Raw genomic sequence first — 21,905 nt, forward strand, 5'->3', positions numbered from 1 at the left:
ACGTGCTATTGTGTGTACTGTACATACGGCTCTTTTAGATTCCTCTAGCTTCTTGGACTGGTGGAAGAGTGAAACTTGGCATGTTGTGGTGTCAACGTATTTCACCGGGGACTTCGAGCAGCTTCTCATTTAAACCCAAAGGGGATCGGTGGTGCCCTTTTTAAATGACAAGCGTGAATGATAACAGGCTGTTAACAAGACCATTGGAAAGTCTCCGGTTGGAGAAGAAGCCACTAAAATGTCAAGGCAAGCTACGGCTACCGCCATGAATAGTCAGCAGATACGTAACGTCTTTAGAGCAATGTACTCATCATCATTTTACTGTTTGGATCATTTTTTGCTTCTGTTCTCTCCCTCCTTAGCTTCTTGTCTTTTTTAATTGCCAAAATAGCATGTTTACCTATGTTGGGTTCAATAAAGGAGGGGGAAATGACTTCTGTATGATCAGCTGTCTGCCTTAACTCCGCCCCCTTGCCAGGTTTGGACAGTTGGTACAACAAATAAAATCATCAGACATCTTTGACCACTATCTGCCCATGCATTCATTGGATGCACAACGTGGAGACACACACCCACCCCCCCATATGCATGCATACTTGGATGATGCATACATGTGTACTATATAACCTCTTATCTCCTGTGGAACTAGCAAGCTCTGTTGGCTTTGCTTTTTATTTTCCATGTATTCAGACATGTGGATTATTCTTGGTAAAGCAACGTGTGTGTGTGTGTGTGTGTGTGTGTGTGGACAGACAGACCCACACAGAGGGACGATCAAGCCAAACATGATGCATCTATCTATCTGTGGATTCATTTTATCTATGTCCCCCATCCCTTCTCTATCGCTCTTCTTCCCTGCCGCCCCCCCCCCCCCCCCCCCCCCCCCCCCCCAGTTATTATTTGTTGTGTTTGTTCTTTGGAGAAAATGGGGAAAAAAAGAGAAAAAACAAAATGCTATCACAATAAACTATAATAAAACATTCTAAAGTCAACATCGCTTCACTTGCTTCCAGCTGTTCATGGCATTTGTGACTTGTTTATATTTCAGCAGCGCCCCCTGTCATTTTGTCACCAAAGCCAGTGGAGACATTTGTTTTGACCGGATGCGCAAAAGAGTCTCAAGAACCCGTGTTCACAAACAAACAGGAAGCCTAACCCATTTTAGACCATTTGACAGATCATGTAGTTGTCATATACCCCATTAATACTGACTTAATATCCAAATATGCCAGGGACTTATAGAAAAAACAAATGGCCCCTGGCCGCACTTTGGATACCCTTCAGTGGCCAAAAAAGGTAGTATGTATAGGTTTGCTCACCACCTCATCCTCCAGGGGGCAGCAGATTACCTGTACCAACACAATAACGAACACGTAACATTATTAATATATACATACATACTATATACTGCATATACAGTACGTACAGTAGTATAAACGGTACGTACTAGTACTGGTGTACACACTGTACAACTGGTGATATTCCTACAAGACTCGTCCACAGGCCCCTGGTACTGCTATGATGTGAAATGTATGCCAGCTCATTATAGTTGACTCGGTGATGCCAGAATTGTTAAGCAGCCATCATGTGTTTTATATGTATTTCTACTGTATATTGTATCCTTTTCAAATCATCAGCTCAAGATGACGTCCACGCTTTTTTTCTACCGCCGCGCGTCACGCGTGCACGATGGGGTCAGTGACCGCGCACGCTGCCTGTTTATCTGTATGAGAGGTCCTCGGGAGCGCGCACCCCCGGCCGACGAAGGTGAGCGAGTGTCTGAAGGGGAGGACTCGGGAGCGCGACCAGCCGAGAGGGATCGATCGGATTAAACTCGATTTGAGTGAAATTAACACAAAGGAAAGAAGCGCAACGCGCACCAGTCGGCGAGGTCGCATAAGCTCGACCCAGCGGAGAAATATTTCATCATAAACATTAAAATTCAACTTTTTTCCCCTATGTTTATTCATAGCCAAACGGGAACACGGTGATTTCCCCCCCCAAGCAAACGGAGATACTAAACACCACCAAGGAGGATTTGATCAAGAAAAACGCTCAAGTGATCGAGCTTGGGAGGTAAGATGTTCAATTGTCATGTTTAAAGTGTGTGAAATGTGTAGCGCTTCATGAAAATAGCTGATCTCAAGTCGGCGTTTGTGAATTAAAAGGGGTTCCTTTCGGTGAATGGCAAGTTTTCTCTACTTTTCAATCGGGCTCGCTGTGCGTGAGTTGGGATGTGTTCCACGCCAACCGGCCTCTTCTCAACGAGTAGTTTGTGATTTGGTTTAAATTGAAGTAGAAAGTCATTGAAGGACTTATCTGCCATGCCGACATGCTAACAATAGCAAGTTTAGCTTTGCCACCCACTAATGGTTCTCACACACACACACACACACACGACCCACTTCCAACTCTTAGTTGAAAAGTGTAAATATTGATATGTATTTATTCGGGATTTCACAGTGAAATCTCAGTACTTGTGTATATTTCCAGGAGACTTGTTGAGTTCAGTGGCGTGAAACTTGAATCAGCTGTAAAGTGTTAGCATAGTTAGCTAATTGTGTTGAAGCTTCCAGGAGACACGAGGTGGCTCGAGCCGAGAGGTGAGTCACTGAATGGGGGACATTCCCACGAGAGATTGCTCCGCGGCTCCGTGCTAAACTACCTTATACGGACACATGTATACACACACTTGTCAACAAAAGTCACATTTTCACCCAATCCAACCATTTCATCACTCTGGGACACCGAAGTGCCCGCAGTAGCGGCTAGTTTTATTGGACGAATGGGACAGAGGAGGGGGGGTGTAGTGAGGCCAGGCGGTCATCTCATAACAACCGTGCTGTTTGCGGATGTTTTACCTCCCGTTTCACTCTCTTGAATTTCTTCAATAATATTCGGGAAAAGTCTCGCCTCGGACCACACTTGGCCGAGGTGCATGCTCGAGTAAAAGCCTAATAAACAAGGCTAGTTCGGAACGACGTGCGAAACGCCACTAATTAGCCTCGCTAGCCGCTGGAGGTTAGCCAGCATAAGTTGAGCTAGCATGTTAGCCTCATTGTGTACTTATGAGCCCCCAGTTCAGGGCACTTAACCGCAGGATGCTTCGCTCTCGGGGAATTATAGCTATCGCATCTCTGCGATTACTTTTGGCCAGTTGACGAAATAAGTTGGTAAGTTGTCTTTTTTTTTTCCTTTTGCCTGTTGTGCTGCACATTTTTCACTCGTCGATGAAGTTTGAATACACTTGTTACTCGACATAGAGATCAAATTGCACCTGCCGATCCCCCACTGCTCATTATTTGCTTGTAGTAACTCGCTGAACTACATGTTTTATATTCTACTCTAAATGCGGATGCATTTCCATCATGTTCGAAAATCGCTCAACTTGCGTAATGGTCACCCTGACGCTTTCCGGCAACTTTACCGGCGCTTACCGCTTTAGCTAAAAAAACTGCCGTGAGGTCAGCTAAACAAAACTGTTGTAGATTCAGTATAACTCCGCAAAGGCGGACATGCTACCATGCTATGTATATAAATGCGTGGCATGGTTGTTTTTTTCCGCCTCTTGTCTGCTTGGAGCACTACCCCCAGCACTACCCCCACCACCCTTGTATGCAGCCAAGATGGCAGCTAGTCATGTTTAGCGCCACAGAGGGAGAGATAAGAGGCCCCGACCACACACGCACACACAACAGATGTTCACCACTACGGGTCATTCTCCCGCTTGTTCCCCGTCTTTTCTTGTGCTTTGAAAGGTCTTTTCAAACTGAGGTGGCTTGGTTGGTTTGGGGGTTTTCTACTGAGGAAAAAAGGAGCTGTGTTCTTTTACATGTTATGGCGACTCTCGTCAAAGTTGTGGCGGTGACCTTGGAGTTGGAGGTCTTCAAGTGGGAACCAGTCTGGCACGAGTTTAGTTACCCCCTTTCCTCCACAGCAAACTTTGGTTGCGCTGCAGATTTAGTTCAGTTGAACCGGTGTTGGCCAGGCTCTACACCACATTGATTTTCATTGTCACCATGTCGCAAGGGTTACACCTCCCACCAGGAAATGACGACAGGGAGATAATCAATTTAGAGAATGTTTATTTGGTCAAACAGGATGAAAAGCAATGACTTGCCAGGAGCTTTTATTTTGAAGATTATTCATCTTCTGACAAAACAACCTGGGAATCAGTAAAGAAAAATACAGACACCTCGGCCTGTCATGATAATCGATGAAGCCAACAATTAAAACCAGGTGGGATGATGGCGCCCTGGATAAATTGACATGTGCGCGTATGCGTGCGTTTCAGATGCTCGTCTCTGTGCCACACCGGCGGGATGACTAAAGGGTTCACTCTGCATGTGTCTGTGCGCTTTGGTTCCATAGTGGAATGACCGGAGAGAGTGAACCCTCCTGTCCTCTCATTCAGCCTCTTTGTGGAGGCGGGGCTACTCGTGAGCGGACACAGGATGCTAGCACCAATTAGGCTGGTGAGAAAGCGTATGCTAACATGAGTGAAGGCACAGAAGCGATGGTTTCTAAGGCGAACGCAACAGCCCCAGTGTGGGAATATTTGGGTTTAAAAAAGAATAAGCGCATGAACACCGATGACCGACAGACAGTTTTCTCAACTGGGGAAAAAGCAACTACAGATGGCCACGCCTCGGGCAGCAGAGCCTTCGTCCCGACAGTTGACGCTAACTGAGGTGTTTGGTCGGCAAAGGCAATACTGTATAAACAAAACGGTGCGCGCTCACAGACCGTGTCGCTCGCTGCGTTGTAAAAGAAATGCAACCATTCAATACGGCTATATGGCATCAATTTTAAACATGCATACGGGCAACTTCTGTGTCAAGCTAATGTGGCTCACAGGTACGCTATACTTGAGTACCATCTAGGGGTTCAAATGAGAATTACACGTCATTGCAAACATTTAAAAAAAAATGTTGATGATATCGATTATCTACAATAATTGATTGTGACAGGCATACCTACAGCTATTATTTTGTGCAATATAAACAGCAAGAGTAAATAATACTTCTATTATGTAAAACTACAGGATTTGTTCTTGAACGTTACCATAAAGAAGAGATGAAATACTTCCTGCTCTCCAAAATAAAATGCAGTGCATGCTAGAAATAACCATGTCAACATACAGCAATGTGAATGTAGCATGCGTGTGTATTCAGGTGATAAACCCAGATGCTGACGTTTATACTTCTTGTGTGTATTGGGTGGAAACACACTCCTTCATGACAAATGTTGATTTCATATCAAGAAATGCGTCAACAAATTTAAATTTGAATAATTCACTGCATCGTTTGACCGATGTTGTGGCCTGGGGGTGCAAAAAAATTGTCAGACATTTGCGTGATAGGACGGTAAAATTTCAGCATTTGTCGGATCTGGATCTCATATTTACAAAAAAAAGTGTTTCCACGCAGGGCCACAATCTATCTGTGGTGTTGGGCAGCATTTAACAAGTGATGGAGTTGCATGAGCATGTGGGAGACTGGTGCGTCTGTGCCATGTGACATGCACGGGGTGAGGTCATGTACACGCCATTGAACGCCAAATGTCTCACTCGGGTTTTGGTATTGTACATTGTACAAGCGTGTACATCCATTTAATCTGTTCCAGACACCCCAAAATACGACCAAAAACGTTAAAAGACCATGGAAAATAATGATAATGTCTAAATTAACATTGAACTTTTTTATTGAAGATTCTTGTTTCAAAAAAGGTGGTTGTGGGGATGCCATCTTTGTACTTTGCCATGAGTTTTCTTGAATTCAATGCTGCTTCTCATCTTTTTTATCAAATTGCTGGCACTCGTAACTTTCTTTCACCCCATGGAGGGTTATTTTTTGCCATTTTATGGAAGAGTGAAGCACCAGCGTGTAGGTTGCTTTCTGTAGACGCTGGATGCCGTGGAATGATGCCGTATGCGGATGGAGCTACTTGCCATGTTATACAATACATATGCATATGGAAAGTAGGGCTTTTGAAAAACCAGTTTTGACTGTATTGTCTAATATTTCTAAAAATAGAATTGAACAAGAAAAGTAAAAAAAAACACACCACCAAAAATGGAAAAAGCAGCAGTAATAAATTTACAAGAATATAGTCAAACTATGAAGAGAAATAAGTTCTAATCTAATGAGAAAAGTTGCACTTTTACGAGAATAAGGTTGAAATACTATGAGGGGGAAATAAATTTGGAACGTTAAAGAAGAGAAGTAAATGTTATTTTAGTAGTATAGACTTGAAGTCGAAAAGGGAGAACATGCTTAGTTTTGTTTGTATAAGCTGTAACATAAAATAAAGTGAAGTCATTTTTGGAAAATTACTTGGGGGGGTTGGGGGGGTATATTTTTGAATCGTCATAATCTGCCAGAAGAAAATGTACCAAGATTACTGTATGTAAGAAAACAGTAGAAATATTTTGAAAATAAAAATGAGAGAAGTTGAGATGTTCATCCGCTATGTATGACAAAGCCCAGATGAGATCCAGTAACTTGTTGGCTTATCTTTACAAACTCTAAAAGTGGCAAAGTTGTGTCCTATCATTTTTCACAGCTGGTCTAATGTTGCTGCATCCCCAGTATGAGCCCAGCCAGATCAAGTTGGGGTAAGGATGTGCTTGTGTTGGAATTGTGGTGCTGCTGAAGACATCTGCCTGTGATTGGTGGATAATGAGGAAGTGTTGTGTGTTGCTGTGGAGAGCGACGGAGGGACGCGCGCTGTATTGATGAGCGTATCATTTGCCACCAAGTCACTTGTGCTTGCTTTTCCAGGCTTCTGATTGGCCTGATTGTGTGTGACAGCCGGTCGGTGTACTTTCATGTGGACGTTTTTGCAATTGTAGATGAAGGAATGTGTGAAAAGTAGTCTTAATGTGGTGCTTTGCTTTGTGTGCTCTTTTCCTGAAAGGATAAAAAGTTCAGGCAAGACTTGTGGCGTAGATGCACAGAACATAGTTCCTCTTAGTTGCTGGGGACAATTAAATAAAGGTTTTGGCTTCTCCAAACAATATGCGTTGAAAGAGTAATACATTTGCGTCCTCAAACAAATCAGACCTCGGCGTTGTTTGTCTCCCGCTGTGTCTGCGTGCTGTCACTTGTGCATTCTCATGTACGTGATGAAGACGCTAGCATCTTCTTCCGCTGTGGAACACACTCATAAACAAGATGGCCGTGGCACTCCGTCGCAGAAGAAGATGCACAAGAATGGACAGGCAACAAATATAACGCTGAGTGTTATACAAGTATTTGAGGTCTGATTTGTTGGAGAAGGCATTTTTGTGATGCAAATGTTTGACTCTCTTCAAGGCATATTTTATTCTCATAACTTTTGCCACAACCTAATATTTCCCCCAAAAATGCATTTGTCATTCCTTTTTATAATGTTATGCTATTAAAAAAAAATAACGCCTTTTTTTTCTTTAATATTCAAAATGTATGCTATTAAAATTTATTCTTGTAAAATTATTGCTTTTTCCATTTTTGGTGTTTTTTGGTTTTCTTATTTTTAGAATGTGCCAGTCTGCCAGGGAATAAAAAGACATAGCAGGATGGATCAACACTGCTTTCCAAACAAGCAACTAGTGACTTTTTCTGACTGACATGAAAGCATGAATGGCTCCTCTCAACGAGCATCAGGTGCCGCTCAAAGCATCACACGGGTGGCGCCGCCTTATTTGTGATATGGAAAAAAAGACCAAAAGAAGCGACAGAAGAAGGGTCATTTGGATTTCTGAACCTGTTTGTTTCACTTTTCATGTTTTTCCCCACTGTTTGTGTCCTACACAACACTTCTGCAGAGTACACGTGCGTTAAGAAGCAAAGCTGCGATGCATACTGCCACCTACTGTACGCAATTAAAATAACAAGCTGCGTTCAGACAGTCACATTGTAATGTGTTGCTTACAGGCAGAGGCCTGCCACAAATAAATGAAAGTATGGCAAACGCTAATCTTGGTATACTTAACTCTTTCAATACCGAAGACGTATTGATATGCTTTTATAATCCCGAACGGTCGATCCCAACAACGTTTTTAGCCATCTTTTTATGTTTTTTTTGCGGGAGAGGCATAGAGGAGGTGATGCAACTCTGTACTAATACTACCTTAGTACTCTGTACTAAGGAGCACTTTAAGCCATAAAAACGGCCACACGCATTTTGACTTTGTCAACACACAACCTGCTGAGCTTTTCTTTGTGTTTATTTTACAACTTGTGGCCTGATGAAGGCGTGTCCTAAGGAGCTTTCTTCCAGCGAGGGCTGCATAGTGACAAATAAATGCATGCAACACATGTAGATATGCTATCACGTATTCCGCTGTCATGTACTGGAGGTGAAAAAACATCATTCATATCAGTGTCACTCTTTGCTCTTTTTTCCACATTTTTGCTCAGTATGTTTTTTCCCCCAAATATTTCAACATTCTTCTTAAATCTTCAGCAATTTCCTTTTTGTATTCTGACTTTACTCCCATATTGTTAACACTTTTACCATAATATTATAACTTTCATCCTATTTTTTTTGTTTTGTTAAAATGCATACATTTTCATATTACAAGTTATTTCAATAAAATACATTTTTTTTTTATTTCTTCATCTCTGTGCTAGCTTTTATTTATATTTTTACTATTTCAAGTATTTCTTGCTTTTATTGTTTGACTTGTTTGAAATATTGTAATGTTTTTATTTGATTTGTTAGTTTTTACTGTAGTAATGCGTACTTTTGTTATCTGTGGTTTTACTAGTCTGTGCAGCACTTTGAAAAATGTTTATAAAATATACTATATCAATAAATTTCTTATAAGTTTCTTCTCATAAAATTGTGACTTCTTTGTCTTTAATATTTCAACTTTCTCATAAAATGACAGCTTTTCCCCCCCATTGCTGCTGATTGTTTTCATTTTCCAAGTGTTTATCCCATATTTTACTTCATTATCGTAACATTTTTCCACAACCTAATTTTCCAAAAATGACAGCTTTAGTCATTTTTTGTGTTTAAAAATACGACATTTTTTTCAATTGTAGTTCCTGTGTAGAATAGCCCTGAAACGAAGTTGAGTACTTGCTGTATTTGTGGCTGGTGTTGTGATTTATTGGTAGTTTTGAGCTTATTAGTTATGCTTCTTATGTGGAACATGTATTGAACTTTGTTGTCATACCTTTAGTAAGCTGCCCTACAACAGTGAAAGGCTTTCCTAGCCAAAATGAAACTCTGCTGCTGTCCTATGTTACTGTACACACTGTACTGTGTTTGTGAATGATTGCGCTGATGGTGGTCTCCTTCTCACCAAGCTTCTTGCTGATGATCTTGTAGCCCGTTCCAGCGCCGTGCATCTCCACGTTCTTGTCCCTTTTGACAGCGCTTTGGTCTTGCCCACGGTGGTGGAGAGCTTTGAATAGAAGCAAGTGTTTTCTGTGTTGGCTTTCTTGAGTGCACATAACGAGGTGAGTTTAGGAGTACTTTCCTAACGGGACAGGTCTAGTTTGTGTGCTTGATGGGTGTTGAGAATGCTTGCTGCTTGGCCGGAGAGAAAGGAGAATACTAATGTCCTTCTCAATCTGGACCGTTGCAGTCTTTGTAAGAGGGTAAGCTTACAAAATACGCAGGAATCAAATGTTATTTTCCCGACTAAACACATCCCAAAAGAACCTTATTTACTTTTGTACAATTTAATTCCAAACATTAATTGTACAATTATTACCTGACATTTGGATTTTTTTATTAGGCTGAAAATGATGGCAGCCTTTCTTTAGTTTTTATGTCCCATTTACGTAAACCAAAAGACAAGACAAGACAAGACGTCACCTGCCCAAGTATATCAAGTATTAGCCATATTACCCTTATATTATCCTACTGGTGGTCCTCAACTGCTGAGTCCTGATTCGTTCTGGATCGTTGCTTGTCATCTTTGACAGCAAGTCAAAGATGACATCATTTACAACCAATGTTTGACATGTCTGACATGTAGCATCACCTTCCTGTTTGGTATACTGTACATTCATTCCACACTTGCAAGTCAAATTTTGAAGTTAAATTTGAATTGTGCATTTCCATGCATGCGGTTACGTTCTTCCTCATGCCTTAATAAATCCCCTAAAATGCACTTTGGACATGTTAGTGTTTCAAAAGATGACCCTCGCTTGGTTTGACTGAAAATAAGTAAACTAAATGCATACAGTGTATGAAAACAAACAAAAATGACATAAAGGTGTAAAAAAAAAAGACTTCAAAGTGTAAACAAATAAGACAATTGGGTTGCAACTAAATGGCCATTGGAAAATGTGGGTGCCAGGTTGAGACCAGTTGAGAACCCCTGCTTTAAAGGTCCGTATGTTTATAGAAGATCACTGTTAAGTTTTTAAAATCTATTTCCTCATGGTTGTGTTTTAGTACAGAGTAATGCAATCCATACAGTAGCATCTACACACAGTATGTGTACTTCAATACATACAGTAGCACCATCTACTTGCCACTGCTCTTAAATGTTTGAATGTGTTTGGTCAAACACAACTTTTGATGGCTGTCAGCCTAAAAATAAAATCTGCCATTTTTTCCCCCACAGAATAATAGTTTTACCCTCGCATTCCCCTCGAATTGTTCAAGAAAGCAGTAAGTGCAAATGACAGATGATTCAAAACAAGTTTTGCTTTCATTTGATAGAAAAGGCAAACCGTATCCACCATCCCTGATTCCCATTGAAAGATGTTTTTCATGATCTGTGCTTTGACCTTCCAGGGATGCATGCACACCTCTGGTGTACTGTTGTAGGCAACGTCCGCTAAGGACTTGCAGCAAGGTAGCGCATGCCAGACGGGGGTCTATAGTTTTCAGCATTGGTTAAGCCAGTCTCTTCTGCTGTGTCCATACGTACATGGGGACCATATCTTAAGCCATGTGCAACGCGACCGCTTAAGCGATTTCTCTCAATCGTGCCCCTTCCTTATCATATACGTGGTGCCTTGGGTAAATCATTCCACCACAGTAAGCTGCTTTTCTTGCAGCGGACCTGTTCCCCTCGTAAGGAGTGTTATTTCTCCCACCTGCCTCTGGAATATGTTTGTTGTGCAATGGGCTTTAAACAAACCAGCCCAAACCCCTCTTGCAATGATGATATACACTGTTCCCTCGTTTATCGCGAGGGATAGGTTCCCACAATAGCCTGCAATACGTGAACTCTGCAAAGCAGCCAACTTTATGTATTTATGACTTTATTATAATGATTGTATATGTTTTAGGGCTGTAAAAGCCCTCACCGTACACTTATGCGCTTTTCTCAGACAAGCAATAACATTTTCTCACATTTCTCTCTTGTTTAAGCAATCTCAAAGTGGTTTCAGTAGCCATTTTGTCATCTATTGCTCCGTCACCACACATCACCCTGTCTTCTCCTCCCTTATTCTCGTCATTAGCATCTCTTGGTCCCTTCCCTGCTCTCCCCATCCTCTCATGTCCAACCCAAAGGTTATTGGGAGTCTTAAACACCACGGTGACATTCAGGTCCCGGCGTCATTGCCACCCCTCTGATCTCTCCCCGTACCACCTCCTCCTCCTCCATCCCCTACCAAGTCACCATCTTTCTCCTGCAGGGAAGACCTTCTGGACCGAGTGCTGCGCTTAGAAGAGAGGCTGTCATTAATAGAGCGTGTGTGCATGTGCATGAGATGAGACATGTCAAGTACATCTCATGAGCCGTATGTGCACGTGCCTCTTAAATCTAACCTTGACCTTTTCCAGTGCTGAGTAGTCTGAGGCAAATATACGGAAGGTTTTTAGGGAATATATGGCCAAAAACTGAGTTGTCACCCATCCCTCTACCCTCCCCAACCTCCATTTTCTACCACAATCTCTCTTCTCCTTGACTGAGACACACTGATGCACTGGCCTGTTGAGTCAACATCCTGTTAGGTGGGGATTGAGGCAAGGGCAGTCATGGCAGCAGTGGGTTAAAGAGATTATGCACGCATATACAAAGAGATGCAACTGGTCTGTAAAAATAGCACTCAGATGTCTGTAGAGCACATGAAGATGACTGTGAGCTAAATGGCTGCTAGTATGATGAAAGGGCCACTGTACATGTCCTATTGGTCTGACAGAGCATGCCGCAGGGTGGTGGTCCAACCCGTCAGCATCATCCCCACTCCACACTCCACCTCTACATTGCCTATCTCACACCGACTAGACTTCCTTGTCTCCTTTGCCATCTGACTCACGTGCAGTTCAGTTCCCTGTTTGTTCTTTTTCTTCTGTGCCCGTTTGAAGGAATCATACCAGTAGCTTCACACACAAGCACTCTTCAAAATGTTTCCACTAGTCTCCGACGTTTGGTCCGTAGGCAAGCTTCCAGGATGTAGACAGTAATGGAAGGCTCGGCGTATCTGCATGGAACATACAGCACAAATGCTCATTCTGCTCTAATTACTGGCATGAAAACTAGGGATGCTCCGATCCATCGGCTAGCATCGGCCAATTTCCGTAAAAAACACATGATCTGCATTTGCCGATAAACGCCTTTCAAAGGCGATCACAAAAACTGACCAGCATGTGGTGGAAAATGGTATTGAGCTTGCCACGGGCTACACCAATGGATGCTGGCTGGCTAGCTAGCTAGCGTTATCTGCCTAGCTAACTAGAGTTATCTGCCTATCTTCTGGTCTTCGGACTTCAAATGTGACTTCTTTTTTTTTTTTTTTTTTTAACCACAGTGAATTTCTTTTTTGAAACAAACAAGCAATTTAGTTAGTTTGGAGTAGGGGTGCAGCGATTTCTCAAAGAATTCAAGGATTTTTCTGCCTTGAGGAATCGCTTACATCACCCATGCAGAGGATGAAGAAGCAAGCAAATTTAAAGTGCGTTCGTATTTTTAATGCTTTGAAGAGCTACAGTATTTTCATAACCATATTCAACCACACAAATCTTCATTACAAAAGCTAAAAAAAAAAAAAGGACCAGTACGGGATTGATTGGCAAGACTGCAAAAAAATCGGATTGGAAGCCAAAAAATGTGGATGGGGACATCCCTAGTGATGATATCGTATAACCTGGTATCCACCTCCCCTGTGACCCACTTAAGTAGCAAAGCCACTAACAGAGGAGAATTTGGTCCAGGCGTAATACTTGTGAATATCAGTCGAAGTGGCTGTGTAATACTACAGCATGTGATACTTAATACACAATACACATGCATGCAAACGCTTCTTTCATGTGCAGTATGCACGTCTGTCTCTGCCTCCATCGTCTGGGCTCAGGCAGCAAGCCGGCCAGTGGTTTTCCTTCCTGGTGGTAAGGGAGCAGATAGATAAACATAGCCCTTTCCTACTAACCCCCCCAAACCACACACACACTATCCATTAACGAGGCAGCCATGTGTAAAATAACCAGATTTTCTCTTGCCTCACTGCGTCTCTTTCTTCTGCTGCTCTCTCGAGCCCCCCTGCAAACCTCCTCCTCTTCCCTCTTGCTTCCTTCCGGGCCTTAAATCCCAGCCCCAAACACACAGCCCAGCATCCCCTCACTCCAGCATAATTACACCCAGCACTGCCCGACTCCTGCATGATGCCCTCCGTTTGGGAACAAAGGTACCAATTATAAGCCAAGTGGTAATGGGAGATGTCTTCTCCAGTCACTACTTTGTGTGTCTAGCTAGGTTTGATGTAATAAGCAGTTGCTGTGTCGTTTGACTTGAGTTTTGTGTGTTCCTGTCTCAAAGGAAACATGGTGTTGACATGGCAAAGATTTCCTGTAGTAGAGCCTTCAGGCTGCGTACACTTGACTTGCCAAACTCCTGGCAGCACAGATGCTCCTGTAATGATGTCTCTTCTTACACAACAGCAGTCCCTGCCTTGATTTGTAACCGGCGGAACACACCAACCCTTCCATTTCAGAAGTAGAAAATGTTTAAAACCAGGTGCATCAAACCCGCTTTCACCGTGGGCCACATTGGTACCGGTACGGTTACCTTCAGAGGAAATCACAAATGTATCGTCAAGAGGGGTGTTGCAAGATCTCACAATATTAAAATGGAATGAGGTTTGTCATTCAGAAGAAAAACGTCTGGCGGTAATAAATAAATAATAACACGATAAATGAAAACGAGCTGGCTAATATTGTGGCCCTCCATATCGTATACCACCACGTGTGCAGGAAGGCTTCACTCACCATATGTTTCATAGAACAACAGAGCGAGACCTCTTGTCAGTCATACAATCGCTTAGTCTCTGTGGGGGGAGGCGGGGCAGCTAGCATACACACACAGCAGTGCAGCAACGGAGCCTTGTGAGGAGCAATGCCAGGTAGCAACCCTCCCAAGTTCACTCTTTCTTAAATGTAAAGCACATAACTCAGTGTAGACTTTATGCTGTTATCTCTGTATAGATTTGACTTTTGTTAGAAAAGTAACTTACATTTGAGAGAGTATCATAAAGTAAATAAAAACAAGTGACAAATCTAGATCTTGAGTTAAAGCTCTGAAAAGATGGCAAAGAAAAATGGACCTTCAGTCCTTACCATGCCATTGTTGTATCACTACAAAGACTACAAATCCCATCAGCCGTTCTTAAGACTGTAATGACATCAACTTTGACCTATCAACTCCACAATACAAGCTAATCATTGCAGCACTGTGGCAACATGAGCCAGGATTCAGTGAAATGCACTGAGTGAGTGGTTCTTCAATTATCATGCTAAAAACAAAAATTACATGGCGAACTTTGACCTCCTATGAGGGATACGCCGATCGCTTCCGGGTTAAATACGGAGCAATTTATCAACGAACACGCTAGAATTTATTTGGTTCGGATAAATGTCAACGAGAGGTACGACTCTGATACTGGCTCGTTAGCATCTATTGTTCTGGCTCGGCCCTGGCTCCACCTCATTTGCAAGACTAAGAGCTGTGGGTTTTGGTCTCAGTAACCTGCTGAACACAGGGTCCAAATTAAACCTCAAACCACCATTCCGATTCAATGATGGGTTCTGTTGTTTGACAAAAATAGCTTCCTTTACTCCTCTTTCAAACCATCTGTTTTCTTTGGCCAAAATCTTTACCTCGCTGTCCTCAAAAGAGTGAATGTCAAAAGAAGAGAGTAGGGAAAGAAACCCAAAAGCCCACAGAAGCAAAAAGGAGAGGAGTGGTTGTCCCTTATGTAGCTGGGGTCTCCGAAACCTGCAGAGCATCTTATGGCAACACAAAATTCCTACCTATTTCAAACCAGGAAATACCCTGAGACAAAAATAAGTACATCCTAAAGACAAGGCTCCAAACCAAAAACAGAGCAATGTGGTCTATTCCATCCACTGTAAAGATGAGGAATGCAAAGAGCACTACATTGGGGAAACTAAGCAAATGCTCCAAAAAAGGCTTTATCAACATCTCAGGGACAATTCTAGTGGTCCTCAATCAGCAGTACATCTACACCTTAAAGCTACCAATCACTCTTTTGAGGACAGCGAGGTAAAGATTTTGGAAGCTATTTTTGTCAAACAACAGAACCCATCATTGAATCGGAATGGTGGTTTGAGGTTTAATTTGGACCCTGTGTTCAGCAGGTTACTGAGACCAAAACCCACAGCTCTTAGTCTTGCAAATGAGGTGGAGCCAGGGCCGAGCCAGAACAATAGATGCTAACGAGCCAGTATCAGAGTCGTTCATACCCAACTACAGGGAGCTACACTTCCCTTTGATCGGAGGTGCTAATGGTAGGATTAGACCACAACTCATGGATGTGTAAGGAACAAATAGGAGGAGGGTGTTGGCACACCAATTCCGCCCACTCTTACTGTATTTAAGGCCTAGGCTACCAGCACTTGTTAGTTCGCTGACGAAGCTCTTCGGATGAGGAGCGAAACATCCGACACCTTCTTCACAGAAGTACAGATGACGTCTCAAGAAGCCTTTCCCTCGATGGACAACTCCTGTACGACTGAGAGCCTACACAGACACAAAAATAGGTTTTATTCATACCAAAATACACCTGTAAGACTAAAAGACCTTCACATGCTGAGGATGACTAAACAAGGGACTTGCCTAGAGAAATGAGACTATCATTTCTACTATTTTGCCATTAATTGGTTAGATGGGTGATGTGTGGGTTTGAGCGTTACTCGAGGATAAAGTGATGACAGTTGGCCAAAATGTGCAAGGAAGTTGCGGGAGGTTATCGCACTCGCAAAACCCTGGATGGTGTGAATAATGCAACTTGGATGAGCGCATGTGAACCCCATTTCCAGCACCACAAATGGCCCACTGTGGGAGATACTGAAATGTATACTGTGATCCCACCTCTACCAAATGTGCGTGAATGTGGAGACCAAATCGGTCAGCTGAGTGTGGCGTTGTACCACCCTTAACTCACCGCATGTGCATCACCATGGTGGGTGAGGTGTGCCCAACGCTCATCCTTTGATGAGATTTGGCATCTAATGCGGCACACTGACCGTTCACCTAATTCTATCCACAGTGACAGCTGGCCTTCAATGCCAAGTGTGCACGTGTAGGTGTGAGCTCTGCCAGAAAGAGTGAAATGGTGGTGGAAGTCTCACAAGATGGCTCCTTGGCTACGTTGGAGATGAAAGGGAGATGTTTTAGGGATGGTATTGGGGCCCTGTTCACACGGAAATGTTCCTAGGCTTTCATTTTTTATTTATTTTTTTGCTGGGTTGAAAAAATTCAGGTCCACATTGCACTGGATTAGTAAACACCTGCATCCAGATGACTGGGTGAAAAGCATGTAATACACAAGGCACTCCTACGTGTGGCGCAGTAAACAAACACACGTGACACAGAAAACTGTAGAAGAAAGAACATGTGCATAAGTCCGTCGTCTTCCGCTTTCCAAGACTCATCTAGACTTGAGACAAAGTAGAATTACTTCAGCCAGTAATTTTGGAGAATAAGACCACAAAATATCAGAAGAATGCCGACTGCGGTGAGTCGTGCCAGGCCAAATATTCAGATATGTCTGCGTTTTCACAATTTCCCACTTGGAAAGCATTTTATTTTATTTTTATTTTTTAAATAGCGTTTCAGGGCACGCAGGACACATGTGGATGAAAGGCTGAAACGATAAAATACGTTGTCGTTTGGACTAGAGCTGCAACAATGAATCCAACTATTTTGGCAGTGGATTCATGGTTTTCTATTTCAATATCTGTAAATATCCTCTCAAATGTGGTATTACTACAGTATCTTTGTGCTGGAGCCAAAACACGATATTCCCCCACATCAGCTTTGACTTTGGAAAACTGTGATGGGCATTTTTGCCTCTTTGCTGGTATGTCTGTGTCGCCTCTCAGTCGTACAGGAGTTGTCCATCGAGGGAAAGGCTTCTTAGACGTCATCTGTACTTCTGTGAAGAAGGTGTCGGACGTTTCGCTCCTCATCCGAAGAGCTTCGTCACCACTATCCTCCCAGTCTTAGTGTAAGGAACCAATAGAAGGAGGGTGTTGGCACACCAATTCCGCCCACTCTTACTGTATTTAAGGCCTAGGCTACCAGCACTTGTTAGTTCGCTGACGAAGCTCTTTGGATGAGGAGCGAAACGTCCGACACCTTCTTCACAGAAGTACAGATGACGTCTCAAGAAGCCTTTCCCTCTTTGCTGGTATTATGCAGTCCAACCACCAAGTGTAGGTTTTTGGTCTATCCCATTACCCCAAAGCCTCACCTTCATCCACTGAGGACATGATGATGATTGTATTTATGTGTACACGTGTTGTTTTACTGAAGCTATTTGACAAACATTTCGATTTTTTCGGATTTAACATTATTTGAACAGAATATTCAAGCGGCAACCTGGTGTCAAATTAAAAATGTGTTTTTTTTCAATCCGATTCATCAATTAATTGAAATGGTCATCAATTAACCGATGAATCGCCTCTTAAAATAATCGTTAAGGGTAGCCTGAGTTTTTCGACGTGAAAACGTTTCCGTGTGTACAGACAAACCCAGTTCCTAATTCTTGTTTGTAACGGTTGTCTTGTCACCTGGTTATGGGTGCTCTGATGTCTGAGTTGGGCACACTCCCCTCCTTTGGCACGATTGGACGCAACGTAACCGAGTCCTGGAATGACTGCAATGTGATCACTCGCATTGTTAACAAGAGCCGGCAGGTTAGATAATAGAAATGAATACAAAGACTCCAAATAGTCCAAAAGTCCAATCCTACGGCACACTCACTCATCACCCACAACTTCATGTGTGAGTATTCATGTCATTAGAGTTGTAAGACTGAAAAGTACTTTTTGTTAACTGTGCTGATGCGTACGTATTCTGTCTAAATGTACGCTAGGGCTTGTTGCTGGTTCCCTCCCCTCAATGTTGTCCTTTTTCCACCCATCTCTCTCTGTAGGAATCTTAAAGAGGACCATGGAATAGCAAGATAGCAGCTAGCTGTCGAACTCGTTGCGGCACCAGAGAACTCCTTCCACCCACTCCCCCTTCGTTGGTGCCCCCGCCAAACATGGCGGACCCAGGGATGTTGAGTTTATTTGGGGACGATGCGGGGCTGTTCTCGGATGGATTAGATGGTTTAGGAGACTGTTTTCCTCAACAGCCTGCCCCTGGCCAATCCAACGCTCTAGCCCAGCCGACGAATCCCCCTCTCAACCACGAACACCAGGGAAACCGGGGTTACCACCAGAGCATGCTCCTTGGTTCTGGGAGCACGCAGCCCAAATTGGGCCAAATGTACGAGCACAGCACGTACGCGGGCTACGATCAGGCCAGTGCTCCTGCAGGGAGAATGGTGGCTCAGAATGGTCCTAGCCAGGGGCCACCAAATATTAATGCAACCATGAATGGCATGGCTTCCCACTACCATAATAACCCTGCTAACACTAGTAACACCCATCATGGGTATCCCAGTGATGCAGGAGGAGCAGCATCGGGGGGTGGTGTTTGGGGCCAGCAGCACCAAAGCAGATCAGCATATCAACAGGCTGCCACACAAGCAGGGAGTGGCCCCAACCAGATGGGCACTTTCCAAATGTCTCAAAGCAACTATGGCAGGATGCAAGGCCAACCCACATCCAACGCAGCGCGCATCGGCCAACGCTACCCTACACAGAGTCTGGCAGCCCCTCCTACGCAGGACCCGTCTCACTACATGGGACATGTTGGAATGGTGGGGGGTCAAATGAGACACCCTCAGCCACAAAGCCAGGGTTACCCCAACATGAGTCACACACCGAGATACCCACATTCTCCCTCCCGACAGCCTCCACACGCTCACCAACATCCGCAAGGAATGGGTGGGTTTGGGGGTGCCCAGTACCCTGGCTATCAGCCCCAGTATGGCGCCATGGGGTCTGGCATTGGCCAGGGTGCCAGTGCTAATGTCACTAGCAACACCAGCCCTCCAATAGGACCGGGACAACTTGGCCAAAGGTTTAACCAGGGATCAGGCCCAGCTTCTGGGCAACAGGGGCAGCGATACCCACCTGGACCGCCTCACCAGACACATTCTGTCCCCATGCAGGCAGCAGGGCAGCAGAGCCAGCCTATGCACCCACTTAGCCACTCCCAGCCCCCAAATCAGTCCCAGTCCCAGCTCGCACCCCCAGCTCAGGGAACCTACCCCTCCCCCTCACCACTGTCCCCCATGCGGGTTTTGGGAACCCCCACGCCTCCACCCCAACACGGCAGGCCTCCTAGTGCAGGCTTAACGGAGGTCACAGGGTATGCAGCCCTGCAGTCTACTAACTCACATCCTCAGAGACCCCCCCAAACCTCACTGTCTGCTCCACATGCCCAACACCAGCAGACCCACAGCATACCCAATGCCGGACAGATGTATCCCGGCCTGGGGCCCCAACGTGGTCCCCATATGGGCCCAAATCGGCCACAACAAGGTAAACCAAGTATTGATTTACTTTTGGTTAGCTGCTTATTTGTCTAACTAAGCTGCATGCTCCGCTAACAATGAACTTAACGATTCTCCCACCTCTGCTTACAGGGCCCCATGAAGCCCCTGTCGGCCAGGGCGGGGATCCGCATCTTCTTCATTCCCAGCAGCAAGCCTCTAGAAGCGGCCAGCCCGTGCAGCCTTCTCCCATGGCTTTCCAGGGTCCATCTGTCAGCCAGCGTGGAGCACTTCCCATGAGCCAGCACACTCACCTGTCCCCCCACCCCTTACAAAGCACGCCCCCTGCCCCCAACCAGGCCTCCCACCAGTGGGCACCGCCGCCGTCTGCCACCCAACAGCTCTCCTCACCCCCCAGCACCCCACAGAAAGTGCCTCATATGCAGGTGAGTGTCCATGAAAGCCATGCCCATTTCCATAACGTCAATGTTTGTTTTTCACGTGGGCGGGGTCGTTGTATGTTTGGAGTGCAAAGGAAGTGTGCAGTGTTTGTGTCCATGACATTTGAGAAGACTGCAGCATATGGTGGGGCCCAGTGTGTGTTTGCTCACATTAGCGTGTGCTTTGGACCACGTGTGTGGTTCTGCTAGCGTGTGTTGGGAGATATGGATTTCTGCAGCTGTTTGTTTCCTGAGATGGGTATGCAACACCCACACAAACTACCACACACGCCTAGAGGCGCCACCAGCATAATCTCCCACTTCAGCCCCCCCCGTCTCTAGAGGAAACCTCCCTTCCTGTCTCTGCCCCCTCCCTGTCTCCTCTCTTTCCGCTCTCTCTCCATGTCCCTTTCCCGGTCTTATTGATGTCATCTTCTCTTGAATGTATGTAGCCAGATGTTCAGAGAGACACGACAGGAGGAAAAATGAGTTGATGGGGACGACGTGGGACCCCAAAAGAGCGCATCCGGGCCCCATGGCGAAGTAGTAAATGCCTGGCGGGTGTGATGGGAATACGGTTGCTATCTATTTCCACCGGTGACGTCCCGTGTTTGTGGTGTCTGCTGGCGCCTCATGCCCTCTGCCTCCAGTAGCTTGTTTAGTAGCTCAAAGCCTCCTTTCTCCGCTGACCCATTCACACAATAGCAGTCCTGTGGTTTCACGTGCACGCGCCCACTCACCAGCACGCATCCAATCCCCTTCCCTCTGCATTCTCATTCACGCCGCCTCCCGCTTCCTCCCTTACCATCACCCACCCTACCTCTAGCCCTCATGGCCTATGTTTGGTGCTTGACATTTCAGTTGTCACACTCAATTTATCCGGCGCTCCTGACCTAGATGCCAGGTTGACTGGTGAGCACCGCTTCTCGCCTGGTCCCTGCTGCATGCGCCATCCTAAGTATTGCTGCCTGCAGGCCCCGCAGCCCCCATCAACACTCCCATACACACCAACGGTGTGGTCTGGATTGAGACGGCGAATGTGCCTGGGGTGAGAGGATAGCCTATCTGGTGGAATCCTTTTATAGTAGTTGTGCACAGCTCTTATGATGAGCTTGTTTGACAGGCAGACCAGCACGTAGACGCACTCCCTCATGCACGCAAACCTACACTGGTCAGTCAGTCGTGATGACTGCATGTCTCCTATCCTAAGCTCCATCTGTTCACTAAGCATGGTTATTACACACACACACACACACACACACACACGTGTGCTTCCATCCGCCACTCAAGGTCACCGCTCTGTGTGCTGTGACCTTTATTCTACATCACACATGCACGTGCACGCACACACGCAGCGTTGCGTGCGGCGCTCCAGCTGACGTATAACACGCCTGTCTCGCCCCTCCCCCGGTCATGAATGCTGTCAGCAACCTTCTCACTCGCCCTGTCCCTGCAGCTTCTAGGAAATGCTTTGTTTTACCATGCAACCTTCCCTTACCGTGTTCCTATGAATCCTTCAGTGCAGCAGCACTTTTCTGTCATGGAAAACCGACAGGAAAATAACAAGTGTCCTGGAAACTGTAATGTTATCCTGGAAAATGGTTCATCCCTCCCTGCCTTTTGGGGGAATGCAAAGGGGTTAAAAGTTCTGAGCATGCAT

General features: G+C 44.8%; 1 protein-coding gene across 5 annotated transcripts in view; it reads left to right on the forward strand.

Moving 5' to 3' along the window:
• Positions 1-1,764: 1,764 nt before the first annotated feature.
• Positions 1,765-21,905, forward strand: part of chd7 (chromodomain helicase DNA binding protein 7) — an 83,179-nt gene continuing 63,038 nt past the window's right edge. For 4 of the 5 annotated variants that reach the window (XM_054800467.1, XM_054800505.1, XM_054800495.1 and 1 more), the window contains exons 1-3: positions 1,765-2,076; positions 18,354-19,854; positions 19,959-20,251. In XM_054800467.1, the coding sequence (XP_054656442.1) occupies positions 18,465-19,854; positions 19,959-20,251 (1,683 nt within the window). In that variant the 5' untranslated portion in view covers positions 1,765-2,076; positions 18,354-18,464. Of the gene's footprint in view, positions 2,077-2,096; positions 3,174-18,353; positions 19,855-19,958; positions 20,252-21,905 lie in introns of those variants that run through there. The other variant, XM_054800477.1, reaches the window with a different exon arrangement.

The sequence above is a fragment of the Dunckerocampus dactyliophorus genome, chromosome 2, assembly GCF_027744805.1.
Source record: "Dunckerocampus dactyliophorus isolate RoL2022-P2 chromosome 2, RoL_Ddac_1.1, whole genome shotgun sequence".
Taxonomy (NCBI): Eukaryota; Metazoa; Chordata; class Actinopteri; order Syngnathiformes; family Syngnathidae; genus Dunckerocampus; species Dunckerocampus dactyliophorus.